This window comes from Physeter macrocephalus, chromosome 15 (assembly GCF_002837175.3).
Source record: "Physeter macrocephalus isolate SW-GA chromosome 15, ASM283717v5, whole genome shotgun sequence".
Classification (NCBI taxonomy): Eukaryota; Metazoa; Chordata; class Mammalia; order Artiodactyla; family Physeteridae; genus Physeter; species Physeter macrocephalus.
The window spans coordinates 21,569,420-21,587,203 of record NC_041228.1 but is presented as its reverse complement, the minus strand read 5'-3'; the positions used below and the strand labels follow the sequence as shown (position 1 = coordinate 21,587,203).

Below are 17,784 nucleotides of genomic sequence, written 5' to 3'. Positions count from 1 at the left end.
TAGCATAGTCAGAGACACTGGCATGAAAAGCATGATACATCTGAAGAACTGCAAGTAACTCAGTCCATCAGAAGAAGCACAGGAGAAGGGCAAGACTGGGAAAAAAGAGAGCAATGAAACTGAAGAGGCAAACAGTCACAGTGCAAAGACTCTTGGAAGCTGGGCTATAAGTTTGGATGCTACTCCAAGGACAATGGGGACTCAGCCAAAAATTTTAAGCCAAGGAGTAATATGATCATACAATTTGCATTTAGCAAGATCACTGCAATGAAAGAGGAAAAGGTTAGAAGCAGGAAGTTAGGAGACTGTGAAAGGAATGAGGAAAAGAAATAATGAGGCCCTGACCTAAGGTAGCAAAAGACAAGGAATAAGATGAAATCACCCCAGGAATCGCACACAGGAAGACAGACCCCAAGGAACACTGATATTCAGGGATGAGAAGAAGAAGGCTGACTGTGGAGAATGAGAAGTAACCCGGAAGTAACCCAGTGGTAGTATCCTAACCTACAGAGAAAGTATTTCAGGAAGAAGGCTTATCAACATTATTAAATTTTCAACACTCTATAACATCCAGCAATATCGTGATAAAGTCATTTTTGCAACTTCAGCGAGAACTCTAACAACACAGAAGAGATGGAATACTAAGTGTTCAGGATAAGTGGGAAATGAGTAAATACAGACAGCGACATATAGAAAATCCTATTAAGAAGTTTGACTGTAAAAAGAAAAAGGGAGAAAATGAAGTAAAAGGTTAAAGGAGATGGATAATAATGGCACGAGGTCAAAAGGCGTTGTTTTTGTAACTTTGTTGTTTAAGATGATGGTGACTTTAAACAAGTTTAAATGTCCTTACTTACTCTTATGAGATGTACGTTCAAGTATTTAGGGGTTAAGTGCCACGTCTGCAATTTACTTTCAAATGGTTCAGGAAAGAAAGTACCCATTTATGTCTAGAGAGAGAAAGAGAACAGGTGCAAATGTAGCAACACATACACCTGGTGAATACAGGTCAATGTTTATGGGTGTTCACTGTATTGCTTATTATCCTTTCAATTTTTCTCAACTGTCGAGCATTAAAAAAAAAAAAAAAAAAAAAAAAAATTTGGGCTTCCCTGTGGCGCAGTGGTTGCGCGTCCGCCTGCCGATGCAGGGCCATGGCCGCTGAGCCTGCGCGTCCGGAGCCTGTGCTCCGCAACGGGAGAGGCCACAACAGAGGGAGGCCCGCATACCACACACAAAAAAAAAAAAAAAAAAAATTTAATGGGAAAATCCAGTCAATAAATGTAACAGAAAAGAACCAGTACAGAGAGGAACTGGAGATACCCAAGGAGAGAGGGTGCAGAAAAAGAGAGACCTGGATGAGGCCTCAGGGGAGACACTGATCCCTCATTTTCACCAGTGAAAGAACTGAGGCCCAAAGAGCTATATTAAATACAAGAAATACTGTAATTAACTACATGATTACTTGTTAAATAAGTCATTTATGTTCTTAAGTGCAAAAGAAATTCACAGAAGGGAAAGACCACCACCAATCCTTGACTGGGTGATCGAGGAGAGAGCAGTGACACTGGAGAAAGCCAGTAAGAAGAGTTAACTGCCATTGCAGAAAAAGATCTATTATTTTTTCCAGACCTTACATCTTGGAGACTGACTACACTGATTTTAGCAATGAGAAAGGTGCTACTAGAAGAGAACTTCCCTCTCTACTAAAAAGCATCTTTAATGCAAAGTACTAACATTACGTGTTGTAGGTAGATGTAATTATAGTGAAAGAGCACAAGCACAGGTACGTGGACTTTAAACACTTCATAACATTTCTGTTACTATAGTGCCCTTCAGAAATCCAGCCAGTAAAAAATACGTGAAAATCTGCACAGTACAGGTCTTGAAGGGCAAAAGGAATTAACAATAATACAGAACTATTTCACAGAAAACACTCAGAGGAAATCAGGTCCACTACCAAGAGCAATTTTATGGGGATCTTTTCAGTACCAGTTCAACTAGAATAGTGAAACAGGGAGTTATTGTTGGCAGTTTCAATAATATAGTCTTTTCTTTTATTGCCAAGGTAACAAAGAACTGAAAACAGATAACTTAAACAGATGTGAACCGAGAGGTGCAGTGATAAGTCTGCTCTGGCTACGGTATCAATTTGTCCTTATTATCCTTCATGTATGATGCCCACCCTTAGTTTACTTTTTTAAAGAGGAAATAAGAACAGAATTGTTTTTTCATGTGTGAAAAGCCAAAGGCTTGTGTAACAGATTTTAAAAAAATGAATAAAGGCTGTTATGAAATAACGATTACCAGAACTTCCGTCTAATAAAATTAAAATTAAGAATTAGAATTTTTTAAATGAAAGGGAATGAAGTACGTTTTATGCATAGCATAAAGCAAATTTATCAGGTAAATCAAAGAACTGGAACATGCATATGGGCTGTGATAAGCAAGACCAAGCAAAATGTTTAAGGAGCTGCTTCAGAAGGATTTCTGATGCGGTTTCTTAGAAAAAATTTTATGGCAAATGATGATTAGCATCATCATGCTACTAATGTTAGAAATTAAAATTTGAGAGGCACAAAGGTTACATTTCAGTCTTTTAAATGAGTACTATCAATTTGGGCCAATGTAACAGTCCATTAGTATAAGCACTGCTTCAAGGTTGCTTCTTTTTTTTTTTTTCTCCCAACAGGAACACCAATTTACCCTTTTAAATAACTTCACATGGAAAGCAAACATCTTCTCTTCCTATTTCACATAAAATACAGAAGATAAAAACACTAATAAAATATTTGTCCAGATCTTAGTTGCTATGGCGAACTGGGAACATTTTCTTGGCTATTCTAAATGCTGCTTTGGACAAACAGACATTACAGACCAGCTCACTGGTAATAGGAAAGCAGAGAAGGGCTGTATTTGTTTTGTATCCTCAATAAAGGAAACTTGGGGAAAGGTGAAGACATAAATAATATGCAAGCAAAAGCTTTCACATAATAAATTTAAAATTATTATATAACTATATACTTAATACATCAAATTGCATGCTGAAAAAGGTTCTTAGCTCAATGCTTTAAATACAGGTGTGCCAAGTGTGTTTGTGAAAGCAATGAAGAAAAATATGACCTTCTAAAAGAGACAAATTAAAGGACTATTGTGAACGTACGTTTGCAGTCAAACAGTACACTCTTTAGTGCCAAATGACCCTTGCAACCTGGCCATATTACTGAGCACTCCGTTTACCAGCCAGTTTCCATCTCCTTCCCCTGTTAAGACTTTCTAGTGGCCTCTGTGATGAATTCATGCAATGAAGGTGACACTTCAACCACAGTCCCACCCATCCCAGTGCATGGAGAAGAACACTGGGTACACTGGTCCTTCTGGGTTTACCCCTACTTGTCTTATATTGAAGAAGTACAAAGCCTGCATATTCTTTTGTACTAGCTTCTATCTGGGATAACTAGAAACCTGATAAATAACTGAGCTTCTGTTCCAAACTGGTTGCTTTATGAAAACACACCTTGTTTTTCTAAGCCATTCAGCAAATGCATACTGATAGATTACCTCCTTGCTATTAGCCTTCTCCTGCCACAAAACAAGCACTAACATCAAGCTTAAAGGGAATTTAAGAGGAGCTATATACATGACTCTGTTCATATTTCTGTTAAAAGCAATAAATGAGGGAAAATGAAACATTAATTCCATAAAGGAAATAATCTGTTTTAGAACACCTCAAGTCAGCATTTTATCAATATAACAAGTAATATCTTAGCAACTAGATAGCCAAAGCAGTCACGATGAAGCAAATGATGTCACCACTGTCTAAGATAGCCAAAGCCAGTGTCAGGTTCAGAAAATTCTAATTTTGGTTGAAAATTCAAATGGAAAGTTTACTGCTAATAGAGTCTACATGTGAACAAGGGCAAATGCCACAGTAAAACAAAGAAGCATTTTTGGTTTTCTCCCAAGCATTATTAAATAGCCAGACATAATACCATAGCCTCTATGGACACTGTACAATGAATAAAGCTGAGCCAAATCAAAAAACCCCTCCCCTGTGGGCATGTACCATCTCAAAGCAAAAATGACACAGAAAAGGCAGCAGAGGGTTCCTATAATAACAGGAGCTATCAGTATTCAAACACCATCTCACTTTATCAATAACCACGGTGTTTTTCCTGGGATTTTAGCAGAGCTGGACAAGTACTACATGTTGCTACTATGTCTTAAGAACCTCACAATGTGCTTAAGTAATTTTCTTCTTGTTTCACAGGTTAAAGTCTAAGTAAAAGACTCTTTTGCAGAAAGTGATAAAAAGGGACTTTTCATTAGACAGGGCCGCTTACCTGCTAGCAAGACTGAGCAATTCATGTTTATCTGCTACAGCTGACTTCTTCTCAAGCTCCCACATTAGGACGTTGATGAGATGTGAATTTTTAATTACAATCGGCACTTCTTCAAACATGTGCTCAAAGGTGATATTTCCCTTTTTCAATCTGTGAAGCATGTTAAAAACACGTTAGTCTGGTGGTCAGAAGTAAGTGTTAAAGTGATTATTTCATACATTTTCCCTAATTGCAGGCCCTCTTCAAGATTTTTGTTTGTCTCATCAGCACTCTTTTAAAAAGGGAGAGAAACTAGAGTTTTACAGAGTCAAGCCTAAGTCGAGGGATTTGAACAACTCTGAAAATGATCCGAGTTGGAGCTATAAGACTAGAAAATAAGACTCTTAGCAAAAGAAACTATTGTTTCTTCACAGTCAGGTATCTTCAAAATTTCAGACACTAAAATGTAAATGCCATAGGAAATCATGCTATATAATCTATATCTAAAACATTTAAAATAGCTAGAAAAGAGAAATACTCTAGTTTTGGGAAAGTTCACTTTAAAAGCCAACTGAACGCAAGAGATCAACAAGTAGCAGGACACTCACACGTCACTCCACACGCAGTGGCTGAGAACACGGCGAGAACGCAACTCCTCATAGTTCAGTTATAACTGCCATGCCCAGGAACTGTTCCTGAGTTAGCTTTTCTTTTTAAATGCTTTGCATCTTAATTTCTTTAGGAGCCAAATGGTAAACTAGTAATGAATTGTCTGTCCTACAGGAAGTCAAAAGCACTAACTTCAATAAGAAATAAAAATTCCTATAATTAACAGAAAATGAAAGAATTCTGAAGTTTTTAAATTTTAATGTAAATATTCCAATGCCATTATGTAGGAACACAAAACAGCTTTTTCAATTAATTCTTTGCATACCTGTCACCCATAAAATATCCAAAAAATCCACATTCCTTACTGAACTCTAAAAAATATTTATATCTTTCTACACACACACCCCCCCCAAAGAAACAGGAGGTCAGAAAATAAGACAAACAGCTCACAACTGTTCTGACACAGAACTCACAATCTGACAGCCACTGAACACTCACTCATCCCATCTCCCTTTATTTAATCATATATTTCTTCAAATCCAGTAGCTAATTAATCCCCACTCTAACTGCATTCACCCATGCTGAGAACAACAGATGAGACATTCCATAAAGAACAGTTTAAACATGGAAAGGGAGAAATCAAGTGGCACTCAGCCATGCAGAAACTTCTACCGTCCACATGGCAAAAGCATTACCACACCACCACCGAGGATTCAATACATGTGGCAAACTAATATCTTAAAAGAAAAACACCCGATCCTTAACATATGCCTTATAGGCCCCCAAACACTTACGCTTCGGGAGAAAAATCCTTCTCTTTACAAACTTCCATCAGTTTAGGAGTCAGTCTGTATGCCTTTAGCGAGAGAGACCCTTGGGCAGTTTTTATGGGATCTCAAATAAGGAAAAGAAAAAGAAATTACTAAGAATTCTGTCACTACCAGTGCCCAAATGACACTGGTTCTGGGCACATTCTGTTAATTATCACAGTCTTTGCAAAACGAAGATCAAAATAAATAATCAGAACACAATTTGAAGCAGATTCAAACCAGCATAGCGAACAGTAAGTGAAAAGGCAGGAACCTATCATCCTACTTATAATAGGCAGAATAACTTCCTCCCGAAAGTATAAACAGAAGATACAAAATATAGTTATTTTCAAATCTATTCCTCAACTAGAACCAGCAATCTTGACAAAAATTAAATACAGCATATGTTCTATACATCTTACATACATCTTGTATAATTAGAAGGAAAATACTAATGAATATTAAACATGAAAATTCACTGGATGCATTGTGTAGTTCTTAGTCCACTAATTTACATGAACAGCCCTTCCAAAATTTATCCATCCTAACAATCACCGTTCAAATTTTTTAGTTAAAGCAGATTCTATAAACAAAACCACTAAAGTCAAAGTGCAATCACAAGTGTCTCTTTAGTTTTAGAGAAACTAATTTTGTCAAAGCTAACGCTTAAACACTCCGTGAGTAAGGGAGCTTAGCACTTGCTGCATAACAGCTCCGGCATGCCAATATTCGCCTAAAACCTGTGTTAACATTCATGTTGCCTGAAACTTAACACAGTGAAACTTTTAGCAATAGGTGATAAAATGAAAACCAAAATAGATTGAAACAAGTGGAAAATTCATCAAGGTCTGATGATGCAATGTTTCCAGCCAGTATAAGTACACTTTAACAACTTGTTCTTTACTGTAATCCAATTGTTAACATACTGAAACAATTTGGGGGCAGCTCATAAGATTGATCGTATTCATTAGTATTTTTTCTGACAGATACTCAGGACGTTACATTTACTTCTCAGCTGGAAACTATATGCAAGTCTGCCAGATATGGCAAACTGTGAGTGTTTGGGGAGGGGGAAGGCTATAAAGCTGTTAAATTGCCTACAGTTCTGATACAGCACAGAACATCTGGTCTGGAGAGCTTGAGGAAACACCATTAAATAGGCCGAAAAGAAAAAAATCTTTGTGCTAAGAAACAGTCCAGGTTTTGTACGCTGCTGTCAGAAGTATAAAAAAACTTGGCACACTGTGTTATGATTGGTCAGTCACGTACAGAGCCAGACACTCTAGCAATCGGGGTTTGTTAGACATCTGGTCTAGTTCCACCAGCCCCTTCAAATGAGGGAGGGGAGATGGAGGAATAAAAATGAAGCAGCTACTCCAGCATTCCAAAATGTACACATCAGGGCTCTGATAGCAAGAAAAATAAACAGAAAGAAGGAAACCCTGTCTAGACTTAGCTGCTGCTGAGGCTGCTGCAGAAACAGGGTTGGTATTTACTTGAGAAGGCCTGCCAGGCTGCTCTTAGAGGCGAAAAGACAGAAAGCAAAAATAGTAGTAGTAATAATATTAAGGGAAGAAAAGAATAATAAAGGAAACTCCTACTAACCGTAAATGAGAACGACAGATTCCTCAATGGCATGCTGGTAACTGAACTGAGAATCCAGAAGCGCCCGGGTGACGAACGAGCCGTAGTATGTGGACTGGTACCAGCCCACGTGGAGATGGTCGATGTTTACATGGCGAAGGCTCCGCATCATTTCCATCTGATATTGGACTAGATGATGGGGACAAGGGGGACAAAAGAAAAACTATTTAATGACATTACCCATATTAAAACCAAGCCTTTTTGGAAACAAATTTCTACACAACTATTTATTAGCTAAAGGGAACAGGTTTCCAGATTTTAAATTCATTCGCTTCACATATAAAGAAAACAAATTAAGCTTTCAAATCATTAGGGCATTCCTTTTCTCATTAACAAAAACAAATTTTGTAGAAACAGTATTAAAAATGTAATAATAATGCCTTATTCCAAACAAGTAATTATTTATTAAATGTGTCTCCACTTTTAAGGAAAAAATTTGTGTAATTACTAAATTGGTTGGTTGTAAGAAGTTATGTTTGAATTAATAAGTTGAGAGCAGTTATCAACGTCTTCAACCCAGCTTTTAGAACTGAGAAGTTAAAACCATCAAGAAAACCAACAGGAAAACAATTAACTACCACATTATTTAAGTATGAACAGGACACAAGCTGTAGCTGATTAAAAATATAAGAATTCATTTTTGCCTTCAACTGGTGCCCCCTGCTGCATGTGCTAAATTTAGAAAAGAATTCTTTTTTCTTGTCTGTGCGTTCCTTTGTGTTAAGTAATCAACAGTATTTTTTTTTCATTAGAATAGTTATATTTTAATCGCCATGTAGAGAATGAAACAGTTGGATGACTTTTACATGTCAAATTAATGACTATAATGTATATTATTAACTCAAAGCCATATTACTAGAAAAATGGGTGCAGACACTATAATAATGTATTCTAAAAAGCAATATAGCCCAATAATGAGTAGCAAATATGTAAAACAGGAGAAAATTTTATAGTTAACATACTATTCAAGCTATTTCTATTATAATAAAAACGCATGACTGTGTTGAGTAAACATATTTGCTTAACTCAAATTCTAACCATTTCGTTTTCAAAACTCTTAATCAGGTTTTAGCAAAAGTAAAGTTAAATGTCTGTCATTTCCTTGGTTATAGCACTACGGTTTTACAAAGCAAACAAAATTCAGGATCATAAAGTATTAGAGAACCTTCCCCAGATGGACACGGTCTTTTCAACACTTGTTACTAGGTAAAGAAAGTATAAATCTGCTTATTCCAAGGAAGGTTATATTTCCTTATGATAAAAGATGGCAGCCAACTCATCAACTACTCAAGAATTATGTGTTTTTTGAAGTTTTCTTTTTATATGCAATATGATGGCCTCAAGAAGAAGCAGTATAAAATTAACATGGTAATCTTGAATCAATTATCTTTTATCTTAATTTTTTCGCTCTCTAGCATATAAGATATCCCCCTTCCTAGCCAGTTTAACAGATTCCTATCAACCACATAAAACTGGGATAGAACCATCGCTATTGTCTCTTTCTGCTTTAAAATTTCATAACTCTTTTAAAGTAAAATCACTGATTTGGCTAGTAAAATTTAATCAAATGTAACTTATGAATGAAAAATTCTAATATCACCAGTAAAACAGGAACCAGAACTAAATTTAATATTTATTTTAAAGGGATAGGAAAGAGGAGATGGGGAGCAATTACCAAGCAACTGACAGTACAAACACGATTTTATAGGATGAGTTTTTTAAAATTGGTACTTCTAAAACATCTGTCAATGTACAATTTAGCTATAATATAAGCAGAAGACAGATTACCAACTGGCAATAGTAGAAAAGAAGACAAGACCTGGAATCTAGCGATCTAGGTTCTCATGTCGGCTCTGAGATTTCTGCCGTGGGGCATCTCGCCGTCCTTCTCTGATGCTCAGTTTTCCCATCTCCAAAAAGATCTGAGAGCTCATCCCAGTCAAAATGCTACGATTCCACACTGTTCACTGGATATGCTAATTACAAGTAATGATTTTTCTATAAACTAAAGCAGGTAGCATGCATTAATAATTAAAATAAAAGTGCTTTCCTATGAAAAATATTCTGTAATCTTACTAAGTCAAACAGCCTGAATACAACAGATTTTATAATAGCATTTTCAGGATGCATGAAGTAGAAAACTTTACAGTCAGTAGCAAACCTCCAGATTCCTTCTTCATCCAGAGTCTTACCTATCTTACAGACCCTTGCTAACGATAAGGAGGAAAATGAAGTGTTTCTCTCAGCTAGAGAAGAGACTAAAGACTAGGCCTATGAATGAAGCCTGTCGCCCTCGGAATTACCATTGTAATAAATGCCAATGTATTTATTTCTGGGGATTGAGGGATGAAGAAATAAACCTCTATATTATGGGCGAGGCTGGAGGTGGGGGGAGCACTTCTATTTTCCTCTTCTACAGCTTAGAAAATCATGACATACAAGATTTTACGAGGCTTCAGTAAAAATTTATTTTTAAGGTCATTAAGAGTTTTCATAGGATGAAAATACAAATCTAAGGGTTAAGAGCAATGACAGGTGAGTTAATAAAATTGCTTTTGAAAATCTACAATGAACTGGAATTTCACTATTACACACAAAAAAATATGTGAAATTTTAGGTCATTCTTCATCTAGGTTTAGATTTAACCACCCCAATTTTTTAAATTAAAAAACACAACTTTTTTTTTAAAAAATGAATGTCCTCTTGGAGGTATCAGAGGAAGAAAGGATCTAAAAAGACTACAAGTGATCCTTGAAAAGGTGAGGGTAAGGGTGCTAGAGCTCCAAAGTGAAGTTGGGGTGCACTGAGGCCCAGTCCTCGCTGGAACTACACATATGAGGCTCCAGTAAATGCACAGTTTAAAGAGGTTACTTCAATTTAATTAAAAAAAATTTTTTAAGGAAGTCATATTTGTTCTATTATATGCAAGCAAGAGACAACTCAGAAACAGCCAAGTGAATTTTTATCTCTGCAGTCTTTTAGGTCTATGTCCTTGTTCTAATGTTAACACAGACATGTGACCCTTGTCTCCTTTCACAGTTTTTCCTTCTCCTCCAACCCAAGTTCTCAAAAAGTACAAAATCAAACCCTACAAAAGCTTCCCGGTAAACCTAAGTGGGGATAAGAAATGCACAGCAGACTGTCCCACTAAACTGTCTCCCAACACGCCCATCAATCAACTGAGCTGAGTTGCCACACCAGCTGACACCCATTTACCCTCTGACAAGGAAAAAAAAGTCGTGATACAGTGACATGCCAGTAAACTTTACACAGGAAATAAGGAACGATCATTCCAGATTCTAATCTCCCAGGCAAATGCCACTGCTTTAGTGGCTCTGCTAGTCTAGTCCCTCTCAGGAGTTATGCTGGAGCTGGAGGGGAGGGATACTGGGGGTGGGCAGGTGAGGCACAAACAAGAGACCCAGTTTAGCTAGGACACCGGGTAAGCAGGAAGGGGAAGGGCTCACGCTATCTGGACAGGACTGAGGACGTGTGTCCGGCCTGCGGGCTCCGGTGAGTAGGGTCTGCTGCTATTTCCTTCTCATTCCCAGCCATCCTCACTTACCCTCTCCCCGCCACCACCCGCAGCTGGATTTTGAAAGAAGGGTAGAAAAGATGTGGCTAGACAGATACGGTTCACTCCTATCTCTCAGAAGGAAGAGAATTACAGCAGAAGAAACAAAAGAGAAAGGAGAAGGAAAAGAAAACCACAGTTCCTTGATATTAAGTGCCACACCTCCCCATAGTTGAGTTAATGCAGATCAATGAAATAAGAGACAAGCATTTACTGGCAACTCTGCCGAGTTGGCTCAGGGTTAGAGACACTTTCATTTTTGTTCTAAAGTTCTCGTACTTAACAGAAGCCCAAGTGGCAATTTCAACCAACGATATTAACTTCTGAGTTAACGGCTAAATATTTCTGGAGAACTTTCCAAAGATGCATAGCAAGGGAAAACTTTTGGGGAGAGGGGGATTACTTTAAAATATGATAATATTCAATAGAAAGACTCAGAATCGTGTAGTGAGAAGTTTAGGAAAGAATATTTTAAACGTTGTTAGTTTAAAAAGCAAACCCCCTGCCGACTGACTGAGGAGAAACAGTGCACAGCAAATGAATTTCAAAGACAAATTGGTAGTTACTACCAAGCCAACTCAAATTACTAATACAAAAGCTACACTTAGATGCAATTGAGGTGGTGCTACAAAATTTGGAAGGATTATAAAAATGAGGTGAAGTTTTATAAATCTCTTCAACCTCCACAATTGCCTTCATTGCTTAAGCCGCTCCCAAGCAAAGGAGAGCCTGGTTTACAACACCGAGTAACTGCGCCCGCAATCTGGCACCAGTGTATTCACATTCACTTTTTCCAGATACCCTCTTTGCAAAACAGTCAATTTTAAACTGCCTAGAGCTAAACAGTCTTAACTGAGGCAGGCTGCCCAATAACTATTCTTTTCAAAAATCCACATTTGTTGGGCTTTCTCTCGTTTTATCTCAAAATATGAAAATACTATGCTGCCTTATATTTAAATGCTGTATCTGGACTCACACACTGGCAAACAACCGAACAGGAGTTTGAGACATGAGTTCTCCTTAAGATCACCGGGAAGGACAGTGAATTCGAAGCTTTTCAGTTCAGCACGATAATTAATCAGCATTCTTTTCACCTCCAATTCCTCACCTTCATTTTAAAAACCATCCTTATTTTATTATTTTAAGTGAGCCCTCATGAAATGCAATTTATTGCCAAAAAACAGGAACAATGAATTACCACAATTGGCCAGGCTGGGACGAGCTGAAAGTAGAAAACTGAAGCTGAAGCATACTCTAAAACTATCTGTCTGGCAGATTGGTGGGGTGGGGGTGGGGGGGCGGGGCGGTGTTACAGATGTCTTATTGGGGAACAATTAAAGGACCAAGTAATAAACTAATTTAAATTTTAAAAATTAAAAACAATTCAATGGATCTATTGTCTTATTTGACTACTTTGATAATATATCAAACAAATCCAAATCATTTTAAAATATATTATAATAAAATCTTATTAAAAATATACATAGATATAGCCTGGAGGAAAAGGACAAGACTAAGCACCAGGAAAGAAACTAACACTTAGTGAGCACTTATTATGTCACACTTCCTGCTAAGTGGTCTACATATGTTATCTGACTTTAATCCTCACAGTAACACTAATGAGCTAATCACAATTACTGAAATCCTTTTAGAAAAGCTGTTTACCACAGCTTGTAAAGTGGCAGGACTCAACTGGACTTTAGACTTTCTGACTCCGAAGCCCAGGCAACCATCCATTTACAGAATCTCATCTCTTCTTTATTAGTAAAGTGTAGAGTGAATTATTTCTGAATCAATAAAGCATAATAGAGATAGAGTAGAAATACACAATTTCTAGGTTTTCAGAAACCACAGCTTGCGCATGTTTGATCACTAAATTAACTAGTAATTTAGCACTACCAGTAAGATTTTAAGTGATAAAACCACCTTCAAAGATTTTTAAATGTCAAAGTTGAAATTATCACAAACGTGTAATCACACTCCTAAAACACTGCATTCTATGTTACTGTTTGAAACTAAGCACTGGACCAGATCAAAGATGACCTGCACAAACAGATCAAGAAAAGGAACAAAGAGAGACCAGATGTAGTTGTACATGCTCTTTGAAACAAAGAAACAAACTAAGCACAACCAAGAGATGCAAACGGCTTTAAAAGCAAACAAACAAACAAAACCCCCCAACTCTGAAACAAATCAATGATAACAACAAACATGACAGGAAAGTGGAATACATCAAAATATATCTGTTCTAGCATTAGGGCTAACCTAAGGAGGGCCTTTAAGAAAATTATCACAACCCTCCTTCCCAGGAGCACCATGAGACACAGCGAGCGCGGACAGACTATGAACTGTGAAGGCTCTGCCTCATTATTTAATAAGACAAACTATTCTCTGCTTTCCTCTTCATATCAGATTTTCTGCCAAGCCACACATACGTTTCAGGCAATGCTCAAAGCTAGGAGCAGATGTAGATTTAAGCAAACAGAATGTGCATTTGAAAAAAGAATTAAATAAGAGTCTACTTTGGGTAGAGAGAACTATAGAGTACGTATTTCTTAAAACTTCCATATTCTTTTCACCCAGTCTGCATTACGTATTCATCCTTCCCCCCCCCCCAATTAATACACCTGTTATTAAGGCCACGGTGGGACTGCTTAAGAACTATGGTAAGAGTTTAATTTCTCACAATATAGAGAAATATCGAGTCCAATATAAATTCTACTCTAACTAGATATTAACCTGTTCTATTTAAAAAGAAATAACAAAAATACTGCCTTTCTTAATCTTACCAGAAATATTTTTTAAAGTGTTCATTTGTCCTGGGTGGTTTAATTTCTTCTTTAAAGTGTTTATTTATGAATTCTGACAAGTAATTTCTTCCGTATGCCAAGCTGGGAATAAGGGAAGAGGATGTGTGTGCTACTCTCTTTTAAAACTAGTAAGAGCTTTGAAAATTATTGGAAATCAGGGTTTTTTAGAGGTTTTAATGTATCTCAAGAAGTCTCCTATGAAATAAACTGGATTCTTCACAGAAAATACTGTGCATATCCTGCAACAAATTCATATTGTACCTTCTTAACCAAATCATGAAACACAGCCAAGAAATCCTATTTCTTTGAGGTTACGAGAATTTTTAAAATATATATACATTTATGTCCTTGGTCATGAAAACAGATGCACGTAAGTGAATGACAGAGAACAGCAACTATTGTTGCTGTTGTATGTCATTTGAGATCTGTTTACACAAACAAAGTAAATTCACTTTGATGGGAGCAAGGGGATATATAGACCCCCTTTCCTTGCCTATCACCGTGAAGAATTCTCACTTAAAGAATAACCTACTGACCACTGCTACCACTTGCTACAATTAGGAGCACAGTATGTTAGAAGACCAAATGAGACTCTTTGGGTTTAGAAAAATATACATTTCATGCTCTTTCATGAGGACAGGTAACGCCCCTGTCATATTTACAGCTATATATCAAGTACTTGTTTAACGCTGGCACAAAGGTACTAAAAGAAATATTTCAGAAACCTAATTGCTGTTAATGTACTAGAGAATGGTCACAATTATTAGGAAATTATAGATAGATAAATCAATCCATCTCCATCTTACCATGTTTACAAAGGACATGAAGTAGCTTGCATTAAAAAGCATAACCAGTAAAATCACATCTAGGGAAAGTATAAATTAGATTAAAGAAGATGGAAACTGAAAGTGAGGCAGAGACCTGAACAAAGTGAAGCAAGCCATAGATATTTTGGTTAAAACACACAAATTTAGTTCTGGGCTCTGGCAATCAAATCAAAAAGGGAAACATGGTAATTTATATTATCCAAAGGGAGAAAAACATAAGATCCCAAAGTAGGTAAGACTGTTATCTAGTTCTTAAGCCTAAAATGAAATTTTCATGTGGGGTCTCAAAGGAAAACTATTGTACAGTGTTTTGAGAAGCAAAAGCATTTCTCTAACAGAACAATCACAACTGATCTACCTTTTTTATAAATCTAGGTTTTTTAAAGGAAAACAAGGAGAGACCGGCTCATGAGTCTTAACACAGAAAACAGTCTGTACAAGTTACAAGCAGCAGCAGCAGGGGAATGAAAGAAGAAGGGGCCACCAATATGAATTAATAGTTTCATCCTGTAAGAAACTACCTATCAAGCTCAGGCTGTTCAAAACATAGAATGGGATGCATCAGTAGTGAGCACTAAATATTGAAAATAGAGAACAAATGATCAGTTTTGGGAAGTACTGTTTGCAGCATACAAGCAATACTGTTCATTCTGAAACCATTTGCTGAGTATCACCTGTGCTGGGAGCCTGATAAAAGTTATAGTGACATGAGCTTTAAAGGTACCCCCTCTTCAATAGGAGCTGGTGGTCAATTAAGACATTTATCTCTCTGAACCTTAACTTCCCCACCTAGAAAATGGTGGTTTCAACTTCCAACCACATGATGATGGCAATTTTAAAAACTTACCTCCAGTCCAGATGGCTGTTTACCTAACGAGCATTTTTCGGCGGGAGTTCCATAGGTAATGTACTCGGTAAACGTATACACTGACTTTATCAATCCCACCCTCCATGCCTACTAACTCTGTTTTCTCCCTCAGTGAGAGGCCCTGAGTCATCAATCTTGTCCACCTTCTCCCACACTCAGCTCATATAGTCCTCTACTTTCTTAGTAGCTCTCAAATCTGTTTTCTCCAAGGCAAAAATCATTTAGAATGTTTCTAAAAATTTTAACTGGGAAAATGCTCGTGAGATGCCAAGAGGAGGAAAAAAAGCAGAATATGTGAGTAACCTAGGTTGCTCCCTCCTCCGAAAGAGAAAAACTAGAAAGAAATATGCTAGAATGGTAATGGCAGCAGTTCTCCGGGGAGTGGGATCATAGATTATTTTTGTTTTCTTATTTATTCTTACCCTTATTTTCCATGGTTTTCGGCAAAAGAAGTGTGCAATACATACAATATCATACGAGTATGTACACAAGTATCAACAGCATTTTCTTTTGCTGGCCAACTTATTACATTTAACATGGTCACCAAATAATCTGGATACCAGAGCTCCTAAACTGTGGGAGCAGAGAACAGAATATGGTACCAGACTATTCAGAATCTGAAGTAGCCAACCTGGTCTGAATACCATCTGCTATGGACTGAACTGTGACCCACCCCAAATTCTTAGGTTAAAAGCTTGACCCCCAATGTGATGATACCTGGAGATAGGGTCTTTGGGAAGTAATTAGCTTTAGCTGAAGTCATGAGAGTAGGGCCCTCACAGTGGAGTATGTGCCTTTATAAGTAGAGACACCTCAGATCTTGCTTCCTCTCTCCATCCATAGGCAGTACTGAGTAATCAGGCTGTGTGAAGACACAGTGAGAAGGTAGCCACAACCCAAGGAGACAGACAGGCTTCACTAGACATCAACCCTGCTGGCACCTTGATCTTGAACTTCCAGTCTCCAAAACTGAAAAATAAATTCCTGTTGTTTAAACCATCCAGTTGTTTAAACCATCCAGTCTATGGTATTTTGTCATGGCAGCCCAAGCTGACTAAGACGCCATCTCTAACACATATTAGTTGTGTGACCTATGACAAACTGTCTCAGCCTAGGTGTCTGCCATTGTAAGATGGGACTAAAAACAGTATCGACTTCATGAAGTAGTAAAGAGGATAAATGAAAGCCTTAGCAACAAGGGCTTGGTGCACTGAATAACCTCAAGAAGAGCTCAGTGGGTTTTCACCATCACCTATCATTCAGAAATGCTATTTATAATCTAGAGGTTATGGTATTTATCTGAGTCAAAGGAAAGTTTATGTACAAATATGAATATGATCAAAAAACAGTCTACCATGAAAAAGGATTACAAAAGGAAAAAATACTTCTTAGATACTAAAACTATAAGCTAATTATTTTCAGTACAATAAAGAACAGAGTCAATAAAGAAAGAGACAAGCTACAGAAATCAGATTTCAAGAAAAGGTAATCTTGGGTGTTCTATCATTACTGGGTATATAACAATATAGTTGCATTGTGCTATATACGTTTCTATCTCCTGATTGCATTTGTAACTCTTCCAAATAAAGGAAATAAACTCCCCGCCCCCTCCCCAACAGGTGACTTTAGAAACCGTACTGAGAATACGGGTGGAAAGGGGAAGGAAGAGTGAGCAGCTGTGCCACCTTACACAGGGCACTGACTGAGTAAAGGTTACTGGAAATACTGCCCACCCAAGTGACGGAGCTAAACTCAGCTCAATATAGCAAACAGCTTTCTAATGTGCCACCTATCACTTAGTAGGGTGATCCACTCCTGCAGCCTCAACCGTCCAAAGCTAGTGCCCTTTACCTTCAAACATCAGGACAATTTGGATTAGGAAATCAGTATTAAAGATGCTATAAGAAGAAAGCCTGAAGGACACAAATCTTTTAAGAGTATCCTTAACTGCAACGCAAAGAAGGGAAAGCTGGCAAGAATGGAAAGTGACAGGAGTTAAAGAAAAGGTTAGGAAGAGCAAATAATTTCCTATGGATTATTTATATCATAGAAACAGCAGTACTTGTAACCACACTCTCCATCCAACCCTTTCTTGTCCCCATCTCTTCCCCTACACACTCAGCTTCATGCAAACTTATTTTTATGGGGTAAGGAATAAAGAGGTCTATGCTGAGAAAATGAACAAGCAGAAACCCTCATATAAGCCTCAATAAATCTGAGGCTTGATCCTTGTGGCTTGTTTTTAATGAGGCCATGTTACTTTTCCTGTACAATCTCCTTTTCCCCAATCCATACAAATATGCACTTTTGTGGAGAGAGGG

General features: G+C 37.4%; 1 protein-coding gene across 1 annotated transcript in view; it reads right to left on the bottom strand.

The window, feature by feature from the left end:
- EIF3H (eukaryotic translation initiation factor 3 subunit H) overlaps positions 1-17,784 on the bottom strand; it is an 88,592-nt gene that overhangs the window by 7,848 nt on the left and 62,960 nt on the right. Inside the window, exons 3-5 of the mRNA XM_007100176.4 lie at positions 7,346-7,513; positions 5,726-5,825; positions 4,344-4,493 (exon numbers count right to left, since the gene is read on the bottom strand). Of these exons, the coding sequence (XP_007100238.1) occupies positions 4,344-4,493; positions 5,726-5,825; positions 7,346-7,513 (418 nt within the window). The remainder of the gene's footprint in view (positions 1-4,343; positions 4,494-5,725; positions 5,826-7,345; positions 7,514-17,784) is intronic.